Genomic DNA, 17,540 nt, shown 5'->3' with positions numbered 1-17,540 from the left:
TAGTGTTTTCTTTCCCTTTTGTTTTTTCCAAGTAGAGTTCTCCAGAACAGTTTAAAAACAGACAACACCTGTGTCTTTTCTTTCAAATTAGGAGTTATTTTTAACCTTGTAACAGTATTTAAACATGGAAAAATAGTGTGTTCTTAAAGCAATATTCCGGCACAGCCTTCACTTGACTTTTAAGGCTCTTTTCAATGACTGTATTTCCTAATTTAGCTTTCACTATGTAGTTAACAATAGTGGTTGATGGCGGCTGAAGGCATTTCAAGCCTTTAAATTCAGCTTGATTTCATTCCTAATGTTGACACTCCTGTCATAAAATGATAATGAAGGTGAACTGAATTCTTTTCGTTTCAGAGACACAAAGTTCTTTGCCAACAGAAAAGAGGTATTATTTCCAACACCTACAAGCTACAGAGGTGGCAGTTAGCAATATTCCCTGTGGGGGTCATCGACACCGTCGCTTTAAGGAGGAGACAAGAGGGCCCCGATTTCCCTTTCCCTGGGGTCTTTAGAAGTGAGGCGACCACAACGATAAAACCAATAGGACCAAGCTCTGGAAAAAGAGGAAGGGGACTGCCCATGGGCCTGGCCCACTGCGGAATCACTGGCCATTCTCTAGAAACTCTGTGTTGAGCACCCGCTGAGCCTGATCGCCGTGCTCCCTTCCCGCAGGCAGTGCTCACCAGGACCTGTGTCACCCGTTTCTACTTCCCACTTGCAGTCCCACCTGGCTCTTGAGCCAGTTTCCTACGAAAAGAATCAGGTGCACAGACAACAAGGGAGGCAATAAATAGGGATATTTTTAATTCCTAACCAGGTAAAAAACTAACAATCCAAAAAGAGCTTAAGACACTAAGTGTAGTGTGCGTGGCAGCAGATGAGCAGGCAGCAGTACACCAGGACAGACGGTGGGGCCCTAAAGGTCACTGTGGAGGAAAGAACAAGGCAAGAGAAGGGCCCAGGGAGAGGGTAGAGCAAGGGAGAGAAGGGCAAAGGGAAAAGAGAAGATGTGGTTCTTCACCAGCCTGGAGCAGTGTGGGAGTCCTCCTCTCAGCAAATGCATGCTTTACCTCTTTCCTGATAGGAAGCTTCTGCTGGTCCGTCCAAGGGGTCAGGCTCTGTGCTACTACGTAGAAGAGACCACTGGGCAGGTCTCTGAGCTGCTCCCTGCACGGCCAAGGTGCTCCCTGTCCAGCTTCTGGCCCCTCAGCCAGTCCAGATGACAGTGCACCCAGCAGATGTTGGGGAGACAACAGTTTTCGCCAAAAAGTTTGTAAGGGGGCCAAACCCAATAATAACTTGGGCAGAAAGATGGGAGGACTTTTCTCTACAGAACTGGGCCAAATGGAGCCCACCTGATGTTACCAGCAGACCTGCAGAGCATTTGTTAAAAGTGACCCTGCCTCCTGAAGCACTGCTTTTATCTGGTCTATACAGGCTGATGGCCTAAAACAGCTCTTCTCAAACTGAGTCACTCCCGGTTAGTGGGATGTGAAATCACATGGGTTGAGTCAATATTTGTTTTAGTGAAATAGAGTAGAATCAAACATAATAGAATATAAAATATTAAGTATATTGTCAGTAAGAAGAACATTGTTTTATGAAACTTGTTTCAGTTTTATATATACACACGTGTGCCTCAATATCTAAATCTATTTGGTTCCTAAGCAAGAATACATATAACAAGAACTCTATATAAGTATGCTTCAACTGGGTTGCCACACAAATGCATTTTTAAATTGTAAACCAGATTATGAAAAAGAGAAAGAGAGAGATTGAAAGCCACTAGCCTAAAGAATCTACAGTACGTGGAATGGAAATAAAAAACATGGCTTACAAAATAACACTCTTCTTCCTCTATTCTAATTACCTTTCCTTTGGTTTCCCTGAATTTGTATGTTTGGGAATATTTCTGGTTTTGTTTCATTTATTACAAATGTTCTTTCAATCTAGTGTAACAGGCAGGAGTAAAAGGTGGATGTAACTGAAAAACAGGACATAGTTTGGATGCACAGAGCCAAACCCCACCACAGAGCAGGACAGGTCAAATCCTGTGAGTGCATTTGCCAAACCACTGGGCAGATTCTACACCAGAGGCAGGACCCCAGCTTCCTAAAAAAAAAAGCCTTTGAAATGCAGATTTCTCAAATCACAGGGCAAAGGTCTCTGAGATAAGGAGCCCTGAACTGATTCATGGCCAATTTATATTTTTAAGCAGAATTACATTTGTTTCTGTATTATGAATTTTGTAAACTTTTAACAAACTCTATAAAAATGTATTTTCAAACGTGATTTTAGAAAAATTTGTTTGCCTGATACTCTTAAATAATCCCCACCCCTCACCCCACTCCCCAAAAAAGAGAAAAAAGATAGCTACCATATTTGCCCTGGTCTGGATGGTTACTCTATGTCAGTGCTGCTAGACCTGCTTTTGCAGGCACAACCCAGAGGCTGCAGGTGGTTATAGTCTTGCAAACCTAACTCTCCTTATAGGCTCAAATGCATCTTCATAGGATTTTGTTCCGATGGTCATATGTCCTGTTGTCTTGAATTCAAGTCACTAGTTTATAACAGATGATTGTAATAGAGAAACTGACTACTCACAAACTAATTTAATCTAGTGGGAATTGTCTACACCCCGGAGCTAACCACAATGGTACCACACAACGCCAGGGGCATTATTCTCTTATCATCTTAATAACAACTGTGTAATTAGCGAATTAAGTGTTTTCACTTTAGAGTCACAATAGGCAGACAGATTTGGTCCAAGGCTGAGAGTAAAGACTTGAAACCAATCAACTGAGTCTCAAATTTCTCAATAGTGTATTAGAAAGAGGGCTTTTATCATTTGGTCGATTCTTACAATTATAATTCTGTACATTTCCTGGCTTTAATAATTCTTCATAAGTATATGTGGAACACAGGCTGCTTCGTGTTTTAAGTTTGTTTGTTGAAAAACTCATTTTTGATCATGAAGTGGTGTATTTCACAAAGTCTCCAGCCAAAGAAGTAAGCATGTACCTCCTCAATGCTGCCAAATACAGAGAACTTACCTAACATTACACATTGCTGACAAACAGAAAAAGAATTTTACCTCTCTTTCTCAAAATCTTTTAATTTCGTAATATTTTAAGGTACTCAAAAGACTAAAGAGCAAGAGTCTTAGCAACATAAAATGATTATATTTCTCCTCCCAAAATTACTGTAGGATACGAACCTAATTCATTAGGTTTTCCCTATGAAGTCTACTATCCCATATATTTGTACACTTGGAAGCTTATTAATTTTTTGACCCACTTTGTCACTCCTCAAGTTAAAGGAAAATCCTTTGCATATACTGATGGCAAAGCTTATTCATAAAGACAACATGTGCTGGTAATAAGTCAGAGCTGCTAAGAGGCATCTGGGGTAACGTTACTCAGAGAGCAGTTAGATTTGCTGCTGGGATAGTCCCTGCAGCCCCACCAGGCACTTCCTCTACCATGTGGCAGTTTCTAAAATACCAAGTAAGCATTTTAAGTAGCTTATCTCTTTAATCAGAAGTTACCATTGCTCCACTGCAGCACATCATACAATCATAGTAGGTTTCTACCCATACAGAGAGACGTTTCCTCTTCAACCTTAGTCAACGTATACAATGGCAGATTTTCAGACAAAATTGAGTAAGTCGATAAAAACAGTATGCTTAGGTATACATTATTTGATGTTCAAATATTTTGAAATATTTTTGAAAGTGACAAATTACTAAATTTTCATTCAGAAGTTTTGTAATTTTTACACACCTTCTGTACTCAAAGAGGCTTTAATAGCACTAGTGAATGGGGGTGGGAGTTGTGGCCCTTCCCACTCAACACAGAAGTCCAGAAGCCAGCTCTCTGGTCTCCAAAGGCAGCAAAAAGAAAATGAGTGTGTGCTAACCTATTTCCAGCAAAAAGAAAACGAAAATGAAAATGAAATTGCCAAGAAGCTTTAAAGACAGAAGCTGTAACTTGTCAACAGTTCAAATTACATCTTCAGATCCCCTATAATAAAATGAGTGTTGAAGTCTCCTTACCTATAGATAACAGGAGGAAAAAAGAAGGCAAAGAAAAAAAATATTTTTCACTGAATGAAAATGTGAGAACGTGTGGCATCATTCTCAAGGTGAAACCACTACCTGTTTGGATCTTCAGAGAACAGATAAGGGACATTTGCAGCCCATGGGAGGTGGCTCTTTGCATACATAATTTAAATAAATCACTCCTGCTTCTGAAAGAGAGCAGCAGAACTCTTCTCACTAATTACCACTGCCTGGACCCCATGTGCTGTCTTCTCTTTAAAGCTGCACTACTTCATTATTCTGCCTTCAACTCTCTTAAATGATTCATTCCCCCCTTCACTCCTGTGCAGACTCTGCAGGGAAGCTAGTATTTAAGTTTAATTTCTAGTACCACTAGGTTTTGACAGCGTGATGAGGGGAAGGAAGGGGGATCTAATTTAATAATTCTGTCATGATTCGGAAAGATTCCCTGCGTCCCCCCTCCAGTAAGAATAATAATCACTAGACAAACAGGACCCTCTGGCAAGCTATAATCCTGAGCAGACACCGATTGGGAAAGCAGGGCCCACGTGCGCCGGGAGCCGTCACCCAAGGGAAGTGGCAGCCGGAGAGTGGGAGGGAGAGTAAGGGAAATTCGGGCTGCTCCCCTCAGCTGCACCGGCCAGGGCGCTCCGGGGGAGACCCGAGTTGCACCCAAATGGTGCTTAGCTCTCTCCCATGAAGAAATCGCGGGGCAGGGAGGTCGGCCTCGCATCCTCGGGACACTCACTGTGAGAGAGAGTAGCCCCAATGCACGCTTGCCCAGAATCCCGAGCCCGCGCAGAGGGCGCCGGGCATCGCGGTGTCCTCAGGGGCGCCCCCTGCGCGTCGCCGAGCCCCGGCGGGAGCCCAGGCGCCGGCGCCCGCCGCCCAGGGTCTTACCGTCCCAGCTCCGACTCCACCTCGAAGAAATCGCTGAGAGCGTCTCTGTTGGAGCCGTCGATCCAGTAATCCGGGACGAGGCTCCGGTCCCCGGGGGCCGCACTGACGGTGACCGAGGAGCAGGACGAGGCGGAGCAGGAGGGCACCGTGACTTTGAGCATCTTCCCGGGGGGACTCCGGAAGCCACCGCTGCCGCCGCCGCCCTGCACGCTGGAGATGCCCCGCCGCCCGCCGCCGCCTGCGAACGCAAGAGCGAGAGGTGGCGTCCTTCACACACGCACACCCCACCGTCGCCGCACCCCCAGCGCCCTCGGCCGCGCTCCGGCTGTGGATCCCCTCCGGCGTGCTCTGGAAGGAGGGTGGGAGGAGCAGGAGGTGAGGAGTGGAAGAGGGTGTAGAGGGGGAATCCGGAGTCACCGCCGGCAGCAGAGAAAAGAGGCGGGAGCACTGCAAAGGAGAAAGCTCCCCTCCCCTTTCTCTCCCTCCCTCCCTCCCACCTCCCCTCCTCCCTCTCGCCCAGCCTTTCCAGCCCCCCTCCCTTTTTCTTTTTCTCCCTCCCAGGCACCAGCTGCGGCGGTGCAGGCTAAGGCGTCTCCGGATGCTGGAGCTTGGGGAAGACACAAGGACCAGAGCAGCATCCCACTCGCCCTCCCGTGGGAGCTGGGAGCCTGGAAGGAGACCGCGCGCTGTGGGACGCTCGCTTGGGGAGGCGCCCAGCACGCTCTGGGAGCACAGGGATCCGGGAGGCCCAGCCGGATAGTGAGATCGGTACCTGGCTTTTGTTGGCGCAACTCATCCCTCCTTGAGTGTGTCCCTCCAAGTGACAAATCCTTCCCACCTAGCACGAGTTAACCACCCATTCCTCGTTCGTCCCGCTGTGAAATCTTAAACCAGAGGCTAGGGCGGGTGTCCTGTGGTTGCCGATTCTCCAGATCTCCTGTACCCAGATCCAATGAAAGCTGGAGGGAAAGGAGGCGCCTTGGTCCACATTGACCCGACTCACCTTTGGGTGAAGTCTTCAGTTAAAATAGATTTACTTCTTGCGAAAGGTGGTACTGCCTCCTCTTGTACTGCTGGAGATCTGTAAAGGGCAAATGCTTGGCTGTATCTATAATAGTTTCCTCCCCAGTATCTGAAGGCCAGCAACAGAAGTGGCGTACAGAACTACAAGTCCGGAAGGGCCCTGTGAAAGGCAACTAGTGCAACTCTCTAAGACAGCACCTTCCATCATTTATTAGGAGGACGACTTACATTTAAAGCTCTTCCCAAGAGATGTGTCTTATCACATTCTAATGTCCCTCTGTCAACCCTCATGACTCTTCTTCTAAGTACAGATTAAATAGATATCACTTATATTTAAACCCTTAAACTTTTATCTTTACAAATTTCAGCAATGATGAATAGCAATTAGTCATTATTTTCCAGAATCTTTGTGTATATAAGCAGTTATCACATCACATCTTATTTTTGGCTAACTCCAGACCCTTGAATCTTATTTCACAGGTGTTACTTTCAATCTTTTTTTTTCTTCCTTTTTTCCAACATGTAATAAACTCTTCCCAGTGTGTTCCCCTTGCTGATAATACCAATCATAAACTAGGTCCAATATTTCTTCATAATTTATTAATTTATTTCTATTTTTAAGAACTTTCTGGTCATATTGGTGATTTACCAAAATAGAAAAGCAAATGATAGGAATGTGTGCTTTTTAGTTACTTAGAAGTGAAAAATAAATGCAAGAACTCTTCCTTACTGGTAGTTTTTATGAGGACAAGCACACACTGAATTTACAAATGCTCTAGAAAATAGCAAAGTATATGCAGATTCATACAAATTCAGTTTTATAGTGCGTTATTTGGTGAGAGCAAAGACTGCAAATGTTCACATAACTTGTAATTTTTTGAAGAACAAATTCACTAATCTCCATGTTAGAAAATCAAGTTTATAAGCAAACTGACACAGTAAAGTGCTCTAAAGTACAAGGTATATTCTAGTTCTCACAAAGTAAGAGTTCCTTAGTTTACACTGATTGGTAAAGTGGTGGGCAAAAAGTAGTAGTTAAGTTACTTTTATTCATACCTCTTTGACTCAAGTCCTGAAGTGGCAGCACTGCATGTAGTTACTTGTCTGTTAAGACTTTTTCTTAACATAAGTCCAAAGCAAGCATATTACACAGAAGATTGTAACCCTTTTCCCCTAAGCATTTTAAGGAACAATGATTAGAGAAACAGCCATCTTATGGTCCAGAGGTGATTGTAGAATTGATATACATATTCAGTGTAAGTTTCATGTAAAAGTATCACTGGACACCTTTGCTTTTCATAACTGACTTTGGTAAAAGCTATTAACTGAAGTTAAAAGGGGATTATTGGGGACTGAATTGTGTCCTCCATGTTCAAGTTCTAGCCCCCAATGTGGGAGGGGAGTCTATTTGTAAATAGGACTTTTAAAGATATTATTAGTTAAGGTATCAACTCATTTGTGAATAGGGTCTTCAAAGATTGTATTTAGATGAGATCAAATTGAATCAGGGTGGGTCTTAATTCATATGACCAGAGTCCTTATAAACAAAGGAAATTTGGACACAGTTGGCCAGTAAAAGTGAAAGTGAGTGGAAGTTGAAGTCTTCAGAAACCAGAAGTCAGTGGAAATCAGAAGAGCAGACACAAGGAGAGAAGGACCAGCATGTGACAGAGGACTGAAGAATGGCATAGGCTCAAAGAAAAGGCAAGATTTGCCAATACTTTGATGAGGGACTTCTGGCCTCTAAAACCACGAGTCAATGAATTCCTATTCATTGAGCCAGCCAATTGTGTGGTATTTATAGCAGCCCTGGCAAACTAAGATAGGAGTATTTTGTTTAATGCATGCAGTCTATTTTTATTTTTAAAAAATAAGATCAAAATAAATAAATGTTATTTTAAAAGAGATAAAACAGAGATTGAATACATGCAATTTATCTTCATACCAAACCTCAACTAAAATGACTAGAAAAAGAGCAAAGGCAAAATTCTACAAAAAGAGAGAAGCAATGTCAAATATCAAAACCTAGGAACATATGGACAAATTTTAAGTGACTTAGAAGACTAGACATACCTGAAACCTAGATTTACAATAGGGGAAACCAATAAGAAATCTAAATCTTAAAGAATTCCAGAAATGTTCAGGAATCAGAGTATAATGGATACTTCTAAAAGTTGTGATGGAGAGCAAGATATTGTTTGAAAATTCTTTGAAAGAAGCTTTTAGGTCCCTAGATTACCTCATCTATGATTCACAGCCAAAAACATGCCCTCCAAACTCTGAAAGAAGATTGAATTTTTGAAAATGTTGGGTAAGGATGAAATGTTTTATGTAAGGTACATCTGAGGCCATATTGAACACAGAGTAATTAAGTGAAACTCTGCATAATAAGCAAAACGATGCCAAACAGGCTCAGCCACAAAGGAAACTGGAGGATTTCCCACTGCAGAAATTAAGAAAAAAAAAAGACCAATGAATAATGACATTTGGGATAACTCCTCCCTCTGAAAAAAATCCCAATTTCTGTCAGGCATCTTAGAGTGAAGCCCACCATTCAAGAGGCTCAGGGACTCAATTATTCTAATGAGCTATTTAGTGTCTCACTCTTAAACATGAAAGGTTGTATTCTGGTAATGGCAGAGTAGCTGATATGACTCGCCCTCCTGCATGAAACAATCATAGCCTCTGTACTAAATATAAAAAAATTTTGAAGGTGCAGAAGAGCAACCAGAATCAGAACATGAAATGATTTGACCCATGAAAGAAAGAAATTCTTCTAAATGAGATGCACTGGATGTTTATTTGGCTTTTTCCCTGATGGTGCTCTGTAGTACAGACAGCACAGGACAGCTATACCTCAAGCAGAAAACTTAAGTTCTATATATTTGAGGTATCAGAAAACACAATTCAGGGTTGCCAAAAGGCTAGAAATTGAGGAGAACATAGGTACTACAGGAGGGACCAAACACTGCTCTCAAATACTAGGCTGACTTCTGTACATGCATGTGTGTGGGAGAATCCAAGGAATGCAGCAGAAAGCAATAAGCAATAAATGAGTTGAGAGAAAGAATTGAGAAGAAATTCTAGCCATATCCCACCACAGAGGAGATAGTTTGGAGTCAGAGTCCCATCAACTTACTGTGTGTTACTTCTGGGGAAGGGTAGTAGGTACACTTCAGGAAAGTGGTAACAGAATCCAGAATCTCTGCAATGAATCACTGACAATGTATAATGTACAATAAAAAATTACAAGACATGAAAAGTAATAAAAATGTGTGAACCATAGTGAACAGAAAAATAAATCGATACTCACAAAGAATCTAAAACTACTAGTATAAATATGCCAAGTAATTAAAGAAGAAGATAATCACAATGATTATATTGATAGGGAATGCTAACAAGAAATGGAAATTACTCAAAAGAAACAACTGGAAATTTGAGAACTGAACAAGTCAACTACCTGAAACTAAAATAACAAATTACTCAAAGAACTTAAGAGTAGAGTGCAGATTGCCGAAAAAAGGGTCAGTGAATTTGAATATAGATGTGATAGTCAGCCTCCAAGATTATTTCCTATGATCTTAACTTCCTGGGATTTTTGCCCATGTGAGCTCCCCTTCTACTTTGAACTAGAGCTGGCCTATGTGACATATAGAATCTGGTGGAAATGAAGGTATGTGACTGCCAAAGTCATAAAAGCATTGCAAAATTTGCCTTGGCCTCTGTAATTGCTTGCTGAGGAAAGAAATACATGTCATAAAGATACACAAGCAGTCCCAGGGAGAGGCTGACATGTAGAGAAACCAACTTGCTTAGCCATATAAGTGAGCCATAGTGGAAGCTGATTCCCCAGTCACAATCAAGCCTCAGATGAATGCAATGCCAGTCAACATCTGATAGCAATTTCATGAGATACCTGAGTGAGACCACTTAACTGAGACAATTCAGCATTCTGGATGTTGCAAAATTCTGGATTCTTAGAATCCAAAGAGATAAATGATTGTTGTTGTTATGATTCACTAAGGAGTTGAGTAAATTGTTATACAGCAATAGATAACTGATAAAAATGTATCTATAGAAATTATACAATCTAAAGAACAAAAGGAAAAAAATTTAAAAAATAAGCAACTCAGTGAAGTATAGGTCACTATCAAGCTATCTCACATATATAATTGGAGTTCCAAGAGATAAAAAGAAAGAGACAGTGGTAGAAAATGTGTTTAAAGAAATAGTGACTGGGACTTCCAGGAAGGTGGTGTCTGAGTAGGTAGTCAGGGCACAAGTCTCTCATGAAAACTATGGAGGAAAGGGAGAAAGCTGTCCAAGGGAGCTGCTTTGTGGATCTGCAGACCAGGAGAGTGCTACACATCATCTAGGAGGAAGAGGAACAGAGAGACAAAGAGATCAAACAAAAATCATGACTTACCACTATGGCTGGGAACAGCACATATAACCCACCCCCAAGGCAAATAGCTTCTGTAAAACCCCTGGCTCACTGCAGGCAACTGAGTGGGGGAAGAACATTCCCTGGGAATAAGAGGGTCTGGCAGAGGTGTGGAGAGTAGTTTCTCTTCAGTGAGTTTGGCCAGCTGAGCCCACTTTGAATCTCAAGAAAGACCCCAGCCAGCACTGATGTGGCCTCAGGGAGAGGGATGGTGGCATCTAATCCGGCAGGCTTTCACACCCAACCACCGCCAGGGGTAGAGGGGGAGGTAGGCAGAGACAGGCACCTAAGCAGCCCAGGGGAGAAGGAAGCCAGGAGAGGAAGCTAGCAAACTGTTGGAAGCCCAACTTGCTTGAGGGAAAGAGGGAGGGGAGAGCCTGATAAACTTTCAGAAGCCTACCTAACCTGTGGAGTGGCTGTACCTCAGTATAGGAGTGCCTGCCTTTCATATACCAGGTCATTGGTTCAAGTCCCAGTACTTCCTAAGAGAAGGGATCCAGAGATTGATCCACTGAGTTGTCAGGCACCCAGCTGACACCTTGGGACAGGGAACTTATAGATGGAGATTTTTTGTTTTAGGTTTTTCAAAGTGTTTTTTGTTGGTGGTGTCTTTTTGTTTTTTTAATATATTTTATACTTATTATTTTTTATTCTTTATTTTATTCACAAAAACAAGGTACCTTACCTGTGGAGGACAAGCTCCAGAATGACTGATGAGCACCAGCAGCCTAAGATGATTCCTAGGGGCCTAAGAGGGAAGCCTGTTTTTCCTGGGTTTTTTAATTTTATTTTAATTGTTTCTTTCTCTTTCTTTGTTTCTTTTTTCCTTTCTTTATTTTTTCTCCTTAGTTTCTTTATTTCTTTTATTTCTTCCATTTTCCCCTTTTCTGTTGCTTTTCTTTCATTCCACCTTATCTTTTTTGGTTTTCCTTTTTTTTTTTCTTTTTTGTTGTCTCTTCTCATCTTTTTTTTTTTACTCTATTTTTTCTCATTTAATTTTTTATTCCACCTTATTATCCTTATTCCTTTGTATTTTTTATGAATTTTCACTCTTATTACTAATTTTTTCCTGGCTCTTTTATGGTTTCTTTCCTATCTTCTTTTTTATTATACTATTACTCTTTTTATCTTCTTTTCTTTCATTTTTTATGGTCCTAATTTTTTTAAGGGAACACAGACAACTACAAGGATGTAGAATAAGTGGACACACTTGTCGAAGAGGAGCCTTCACACACACAAACAAAATTAAACCCTAGAATAGAAAGAGAAGCTAATCATCTGAATAAGCTTATCAAGATAAACAGATGCCTATACACCAACAAAAAATTACAACCCATACTAAGAAACAAGAAGACATGACCCACTTTAATGAAAAAACTGAAAAACAAGAGGAGATACAGAATGTGGAACAACTAACCAAAGAAGTCTAAATAAATATCAAGAATGAACATAATGAAGTGAAAAAAGAGAGAAAGATATTAAGAAGACACTGGGAGAACATATTGAAGAAATTGCAAGCATACCTAAAATGATGAAGGATCTGATGGTGGTGAATGGCATAATGCAAGAAATAAAAATACCCTTGAAACACATAACAGCAGATTTAATCAGGCAGAGGAAAGAATTAGTGATGTAGAAGACAGTACTGCTGAAATTGGATAGATAGTAGAATGGTCAGTTAAAAGGATAGAAAAAAGTCAGCAGTGACTCAGGGAATTGAGCAACAACATGAAACACACAAACATATGCATTATAGGCATCCCAGAGGAAGAAGAGAAGGGAAAGGGGGCAGAAGAAGTGTTGGAGGAAATAATGGCTGATATTTTCCCAGCTCTTTTGAGGGATATGGATGTACATGTCCAGGAAGTGGAGCACACTCCAAACAGTATGCATCATAACAGGTCTTACCTGAGACATATACTTATCAAATTGTCAAATGCTCAAGACAAAGAGAGAATATTGAAAGCAGCAAGAGAAAAGAGATCCATCACATACAAGGAAGGCTCAATATGATTAAGCAATAATTTCTCATATGAAACCATGGAGGCAAGAAGGTAGTGGTATGACATAGTAAAGGTGCTAAAAGAAAAAAAACTGCCAGTCAAGAATTCTGTATCCAGCAAAGCTGGCATTCAAAAATGAGAGACAGTTCTAAATATTCACAGATAAAGAGAAATTAAAAGAGTTTGTCAATAAGCAACCTGCCCTTCAAGAAATACTAAAGAGAGTTCTGCAGGTTGAGGAAAAAAACAGGAAAGAGAGAGTTGGAGGAGAGTGTAGAAAGATTATTGGTAGGAATAACTAAAAAGATAAAAAGAGAAATAAAAACAAACATATGACATACATAAACCTAAAGAAAATATGGCTAATGTAAGTAATTACTTGACAGTAATAACATTGAATGTTAATGGATTAAACTTTCCAATCAAAAGACAAAGATTAGCAGAATGGATAAGGAAATATGACTCATCTATATGTTGTCTATAAGAAACTCACCTTAGACCTAGGGATGCAAGGAGGTTGCAAGTGAATGGTTGGAAAATGATTTTACATGAAACAATAACCAAAAAAGAGTGGATGTAGCTATACTAATTTATACAAAATATTAGGTGCCTCTACAATTAGAGTGGGGGACTTTAATACACCATTATCACCATTAGAACATCTCAAAAGAGGGTTAGTAAAGAAACAGAGAACTTCAATAAGATGTTAGAAGATCTAGACCTAATAGACATATACACAGCATTACACTCAAATACAGTAAGATATACATTCTTCTTGAGTGCAAATGGATCATTCTTCAGGGGAGACCACATACTAGGTCACAAAATAACTCTTAATGAATTCAGACAGATTGAAATTACACAAAATAATTTCTGACCACAATGGAATGAATCTGGAAATTAATAAGGGGCAGAGAATGAGAATTGGCACAAAGATGTGCAAGTTAAACAACACACTCTTAGACAATCAGTGGGTCAAGGAAGAAATTGCAAAAGAAATCAGTTACTACCTTGACATTAATGAAAATGAGAATACAACATATGCTTCGTTGCTCTGGGATATAACAAAGCAATGCTGAGAGGGAAATTTATAGGCATTTTAATTGCCTATATTAAAAAAGATTAAAGAGTTAAAATCAAAGACCTAACACACACCTGGAGGAATTAGAAAACGAACAACAAACTAATCCCAAAGCAAGCAGAAAGAAGGAAATAATACATTATAGAAGTAAATGAAATTGAGAATTAAAAAAAAAAACACTAGAAAAAAGTAACAAAACTGGTTCTTTGAGAAGATTAATAAAATTGACAAATACTTAGGTAGACTAATGAAGAAAAAAGAGAAGATGCAAATACATAAAAATTTAAAAAATGTGGGAAGGGATATCTCCACTGATCTTATAGAAATAAAAGATATCATAAGATGATACTTTGAAAAATTATATACAAACACGATGGATAACTTAGATGAAATGGACAAATTTTGAGAAAAGCACATGTAGACTACATTGATGAAAGAAGAAATTGATGAACTCACCATACCAATCACAAGTAATGGAATTAAATTAGTCATTAAAAACCTCCCAACTAAGGGAAGCGGATGTGGCTCAACAGATAGAGCATCTTCCTACCACATAGGAGGTCCAAGGGTTTGATACCCAGGGCCTCTGACTCATGTGGTGAGCTGGCCCACGTGCAGTGCCACTGTGCTCAAGGAGTGCCGGCCCTTGAAGGGATGCCCCCACATAAGGGTGCCCACTACACAAGGAGTGGGCCCTGCTTAAGTAGAGCTGCCCCACGTGAAATTGCAGCCCCACTAGGAGTGGTGCCACACACACAAGAGCTGATGCAGCAAGATGATGCAACAAAAAGAGACACAGATCCCTAGTGCCTCCTGATGAGAATACAAGTGGACACAGAAGAACACACAGCAAATGGACACAGAGAGCAGACAACAGGGGGGAGAGGGGAAATAAATAAATAAATCTTAAAAAAAAAAGCCTCCCAACTAAGAAGAGACCAGTACCAGATGGCTTCATGGGTGAATTCTGGAAGCTGGCACCAAACTGCTTAAACTCTTCCAAAAAAATAGTAGTGGAGGGAACATTGCCTAACTCATTCTATGACACCAACATCACCCTAATACCAAAGTCCCATAAATACACCACAAGAAAAGAAAACTACAGACCAGTCCCTATAATGTACCTGGATAATAAAGTCCTCAACAAAATACTTGTTAATCATATTCGTCAACACATCAAACAAATTATACACCACGACCAAATGGGTTTCATCCCTGGTATGCAAGGAGGGTTCAACAGAAGAAAAGCAATAAAAAATACACCACACTAACAGATCAAACAAAAAAAATCACATGATCATCTTTATTGATGGAGAAAAAGCATTTCACAAATTACAGCAACCTTTCCTGAAAAAACACTTCAAAAGATAGAAATAGAAAATTTCCTCAACATGAAAAAGTATATAAATGAAAATTCCATATTTGAAGGTGAAATGCTAAGGCTTTTCCCCTAAGATCTGGGACAAGACAAGGATGCCCACTCTCATTGATCTTATTTAGCACAGTACTTGAGTACTTGCTAAAGCACAAAGGCAAGAAAAAGATATAAAAGGCATCCAAATTGGAAAGGAAGAAGTAAAATTTTCAATATTTGCATATGACATGATCCTATACTAGAAAGCCCCAAAAAATCTACAACAAAGTTTCTAGAGCTGATAAACAAGTTCAGTACAGTGACAAGATGTAAGACCAGCACAGAAAAATCAGTTGCATTTCTGTACACCAATAGTGAGCAATCTGACAAGGAAATCAAGAAAAAAAAAATTCCCTTTACAATAGCGACTAAAAGAATCAAATACCTAGGAATAAACTTAACTAAAGATGTCGAAAGGAGCAGATGTGGCTCAAGCAGTTGAGCACCTGCTTGCCACATGGGAGGTCCCAGGTTCAATTCCCAGGGCCTCCTGGAAAAACGAAAACAAACAACAAGCTAAAGTAAATGAAAAACCAAGCCAGGGAAGCCAATGTGACTCAGTGTTTGAGGGCTGGCTTCCTACATATGAGGTCCCGGGTTCAATCTCAAGACTTGGTACTTCAAAAAAAAAAAAAAAATACACACATACAAAAAAAGCCAAAACAAAACAAACAAAACAAAAAACCCAAAGATGTAAAGGACTTATACACAGAAAACTATACCATGTTGTTAAAGGAAATCAAAGACATCCTAAATAAATGAAAGAATACTCCATGTTTATATATTGGAAGGCTAAACACCATTAAAATGTCTGTCTTACCCAAACTGATTTACAGATTTAGCACAATCCAAATAAAAATTACATTTTTTAAAACTGAACTGGGAAAGCTAATTATGAAATTTCTTTGGTAAGGCAAGAGGCCCTGAATAGCCAAAAACATATTGAAAAAGAAAAATGAAATTGGAGGAATCACACTACCTGACTTCAAAGCATACTACAAAGCTACAGTGGTAAAACTGCATGGTATTGGCACAAGGATAGACATACAGACCAATGGAACTGAATTGAGAGTTCTGATATAGATCCTCACAAATATGGTCAACTGATATTCGATAAGGCCACCAAGCCTACTCAGTAGGGACAGAATGGCCTCTTCAACAAATGGTGCTTGTAGAACTGGATATATCTATACCCAAAAGAATGAAAGAGGATCCCCCTCTCACACCCTATACAAAAATTAACTCAAGATGGATCAAAGAGTTAAATATAAGAGTTAAGACCATAAAGTTCTTAGAAGTTAATGTAGGGGAGCATCTACAAGATCTTGTAATAGGAAATGGTTTCATAAACTTTATGCCTAAAATGCAAGCAACAAAAGAAAAAAATAGATAAATAGATAAATAGGACTTCTTCAAAATTAAAAACGTTCATACTTCAAAGGAGTTTGTCAAGAAAGTTAAAAGGCAGTCTACTCAATGGGAGAAAATATTTGGGAACCATTTATCCAATAAGGGCCCAATATCCAGCATATATAAAGAAATTCTACATCTCAAAAATTAAAACAAGGAAGCAGATTTGGCTCAATGGATAGAGCATCCACTTGCCACATGGGAGGTCCAAGGTTCAAACCCAGGGACTCCTGACCCGTGTGGAGCTGGCCCACACACAGTGCTGATGCGTGCAAGGAGTGCTGTGCCATGCAGGGGTGTCCCCACGTAGGGGACTCCCACGCACATGGAGTGTGCCCCATAAGGAGAGCTGCCCATCATGAAAAAAGTGCAGCCTGTGCATGAGTGGCGCCACTCACATGGAGAGCTGACACAAGATGACGCAACAAAAAGAGACACAGATTCCTGGTGCTGCTGACAAGAATATAAGCAGACACAGAAGAACACACAGCAAATGGACACAGAGAGGAGACAACTGGGGCGGGGGGGGAGGGAGAGGGTGGGAAGGGGAGAGAAATAAATAAAATAAAATAAAATAAAGACAAACAACCCATTTAAAAATGGACAAGAGATTTGAATAGACACTTCTCCAAAGAAGAAATACAAATGGCTAAAAAACAAATGAGAAAAGATGCTCAACATCACTAGCTATGAGGGGAATGCAAATCAAAACTACAATGAGGTATCATTTCACACCTATTAGACTGTTGGCTATTTAGAAAACAGAGAACTAAATGTGTTGGAGAGGATGTGGAGGAAAGGGAACAGTCGATCGCTGCTGGTGGGAATTGTGCAGCCATTTTGGAGGACAGTCTGGCAATTCCACCAGAAGCTGGCTATAGAACTGCCTTATGATCCAGCAAACCCACTACTGTGTATATACCCAGAAGAATTGAAAGCAGGGACACGAACAGATATATGCACAACAATGTTCATAGTCGCATTATTCACTGTTGCCAAAAGTTGGAAGCGACGCAAGCATCCATCAAGAGATGAATGGATGAGCAAATTGTCTATGTGCATACAGGGGAATATTACTCAGCTGTAAGAAGGAATGCATTATTAACAAACTGGACAATATGGATGAATCTTGAATACCTTATGTTGAGGGAAGTAAGCCAGTCACTGAAGAACAAATATTACATGACCTCACTGATATGACT

At 40.3% G+C, this 17,540-nt stretch overlaps 1 protein-coding gene across 3 annotated transcripts in view; it reads right to left on the bottom strand.

Annotated features, from left to right (window-relative positions):
- Positions 1–6,295, bottom strand: part of CAMK4 (calcium/calmodulin dependent protein kinase IV) — a 270,090-nt gene extending 263,795 nt beyond the window's left edge. The window contains exons 1-2 of one of the 3 annotated variants that reach the window (XM_058277043.1): positions 5,967–6,295; positions 4,964–5,201 (exon numbers count right to left, since the gene is read on the bottom strand). In XM_058277043.1, coding sequence (XP_058133026.1) covers positions 4,964–5,124 — 161 coding nt within the window. In that variant the 5' untranslated portion in view covers positions 5,125–5,201; positions 5,967–6,295. Of the gene's footprint in view, positions 1–4,963; positions 5,624–5,735 lie in introns of those variants that run through there. The other 2 variants (XM_058277046.1, XM_058277033.2) reach the window with 2 other exon arrangements.
- Between the last annotated feature and the right edge of the window lie 11,245 nt (positions 6,296–17,540).

Source organism: Dasypus novemcinctus, chromosome 2, assembly GCF_030445035.2.
Source record: "Dasypus novemcinctus isolate mDasNov1 chromosome 2, mDasNov1.1.hap2, whole genome shotgun sequence".
Lineage (NCBI taxonomy): Eukaryota > Metazoa > Chordata > Mammalia > Cingulata > Dasypodidae > Dasypus > Dasypus novemcinctus.
This window is presented reverse-complemented; position numbering and strand designations above follow the sequence as displayed.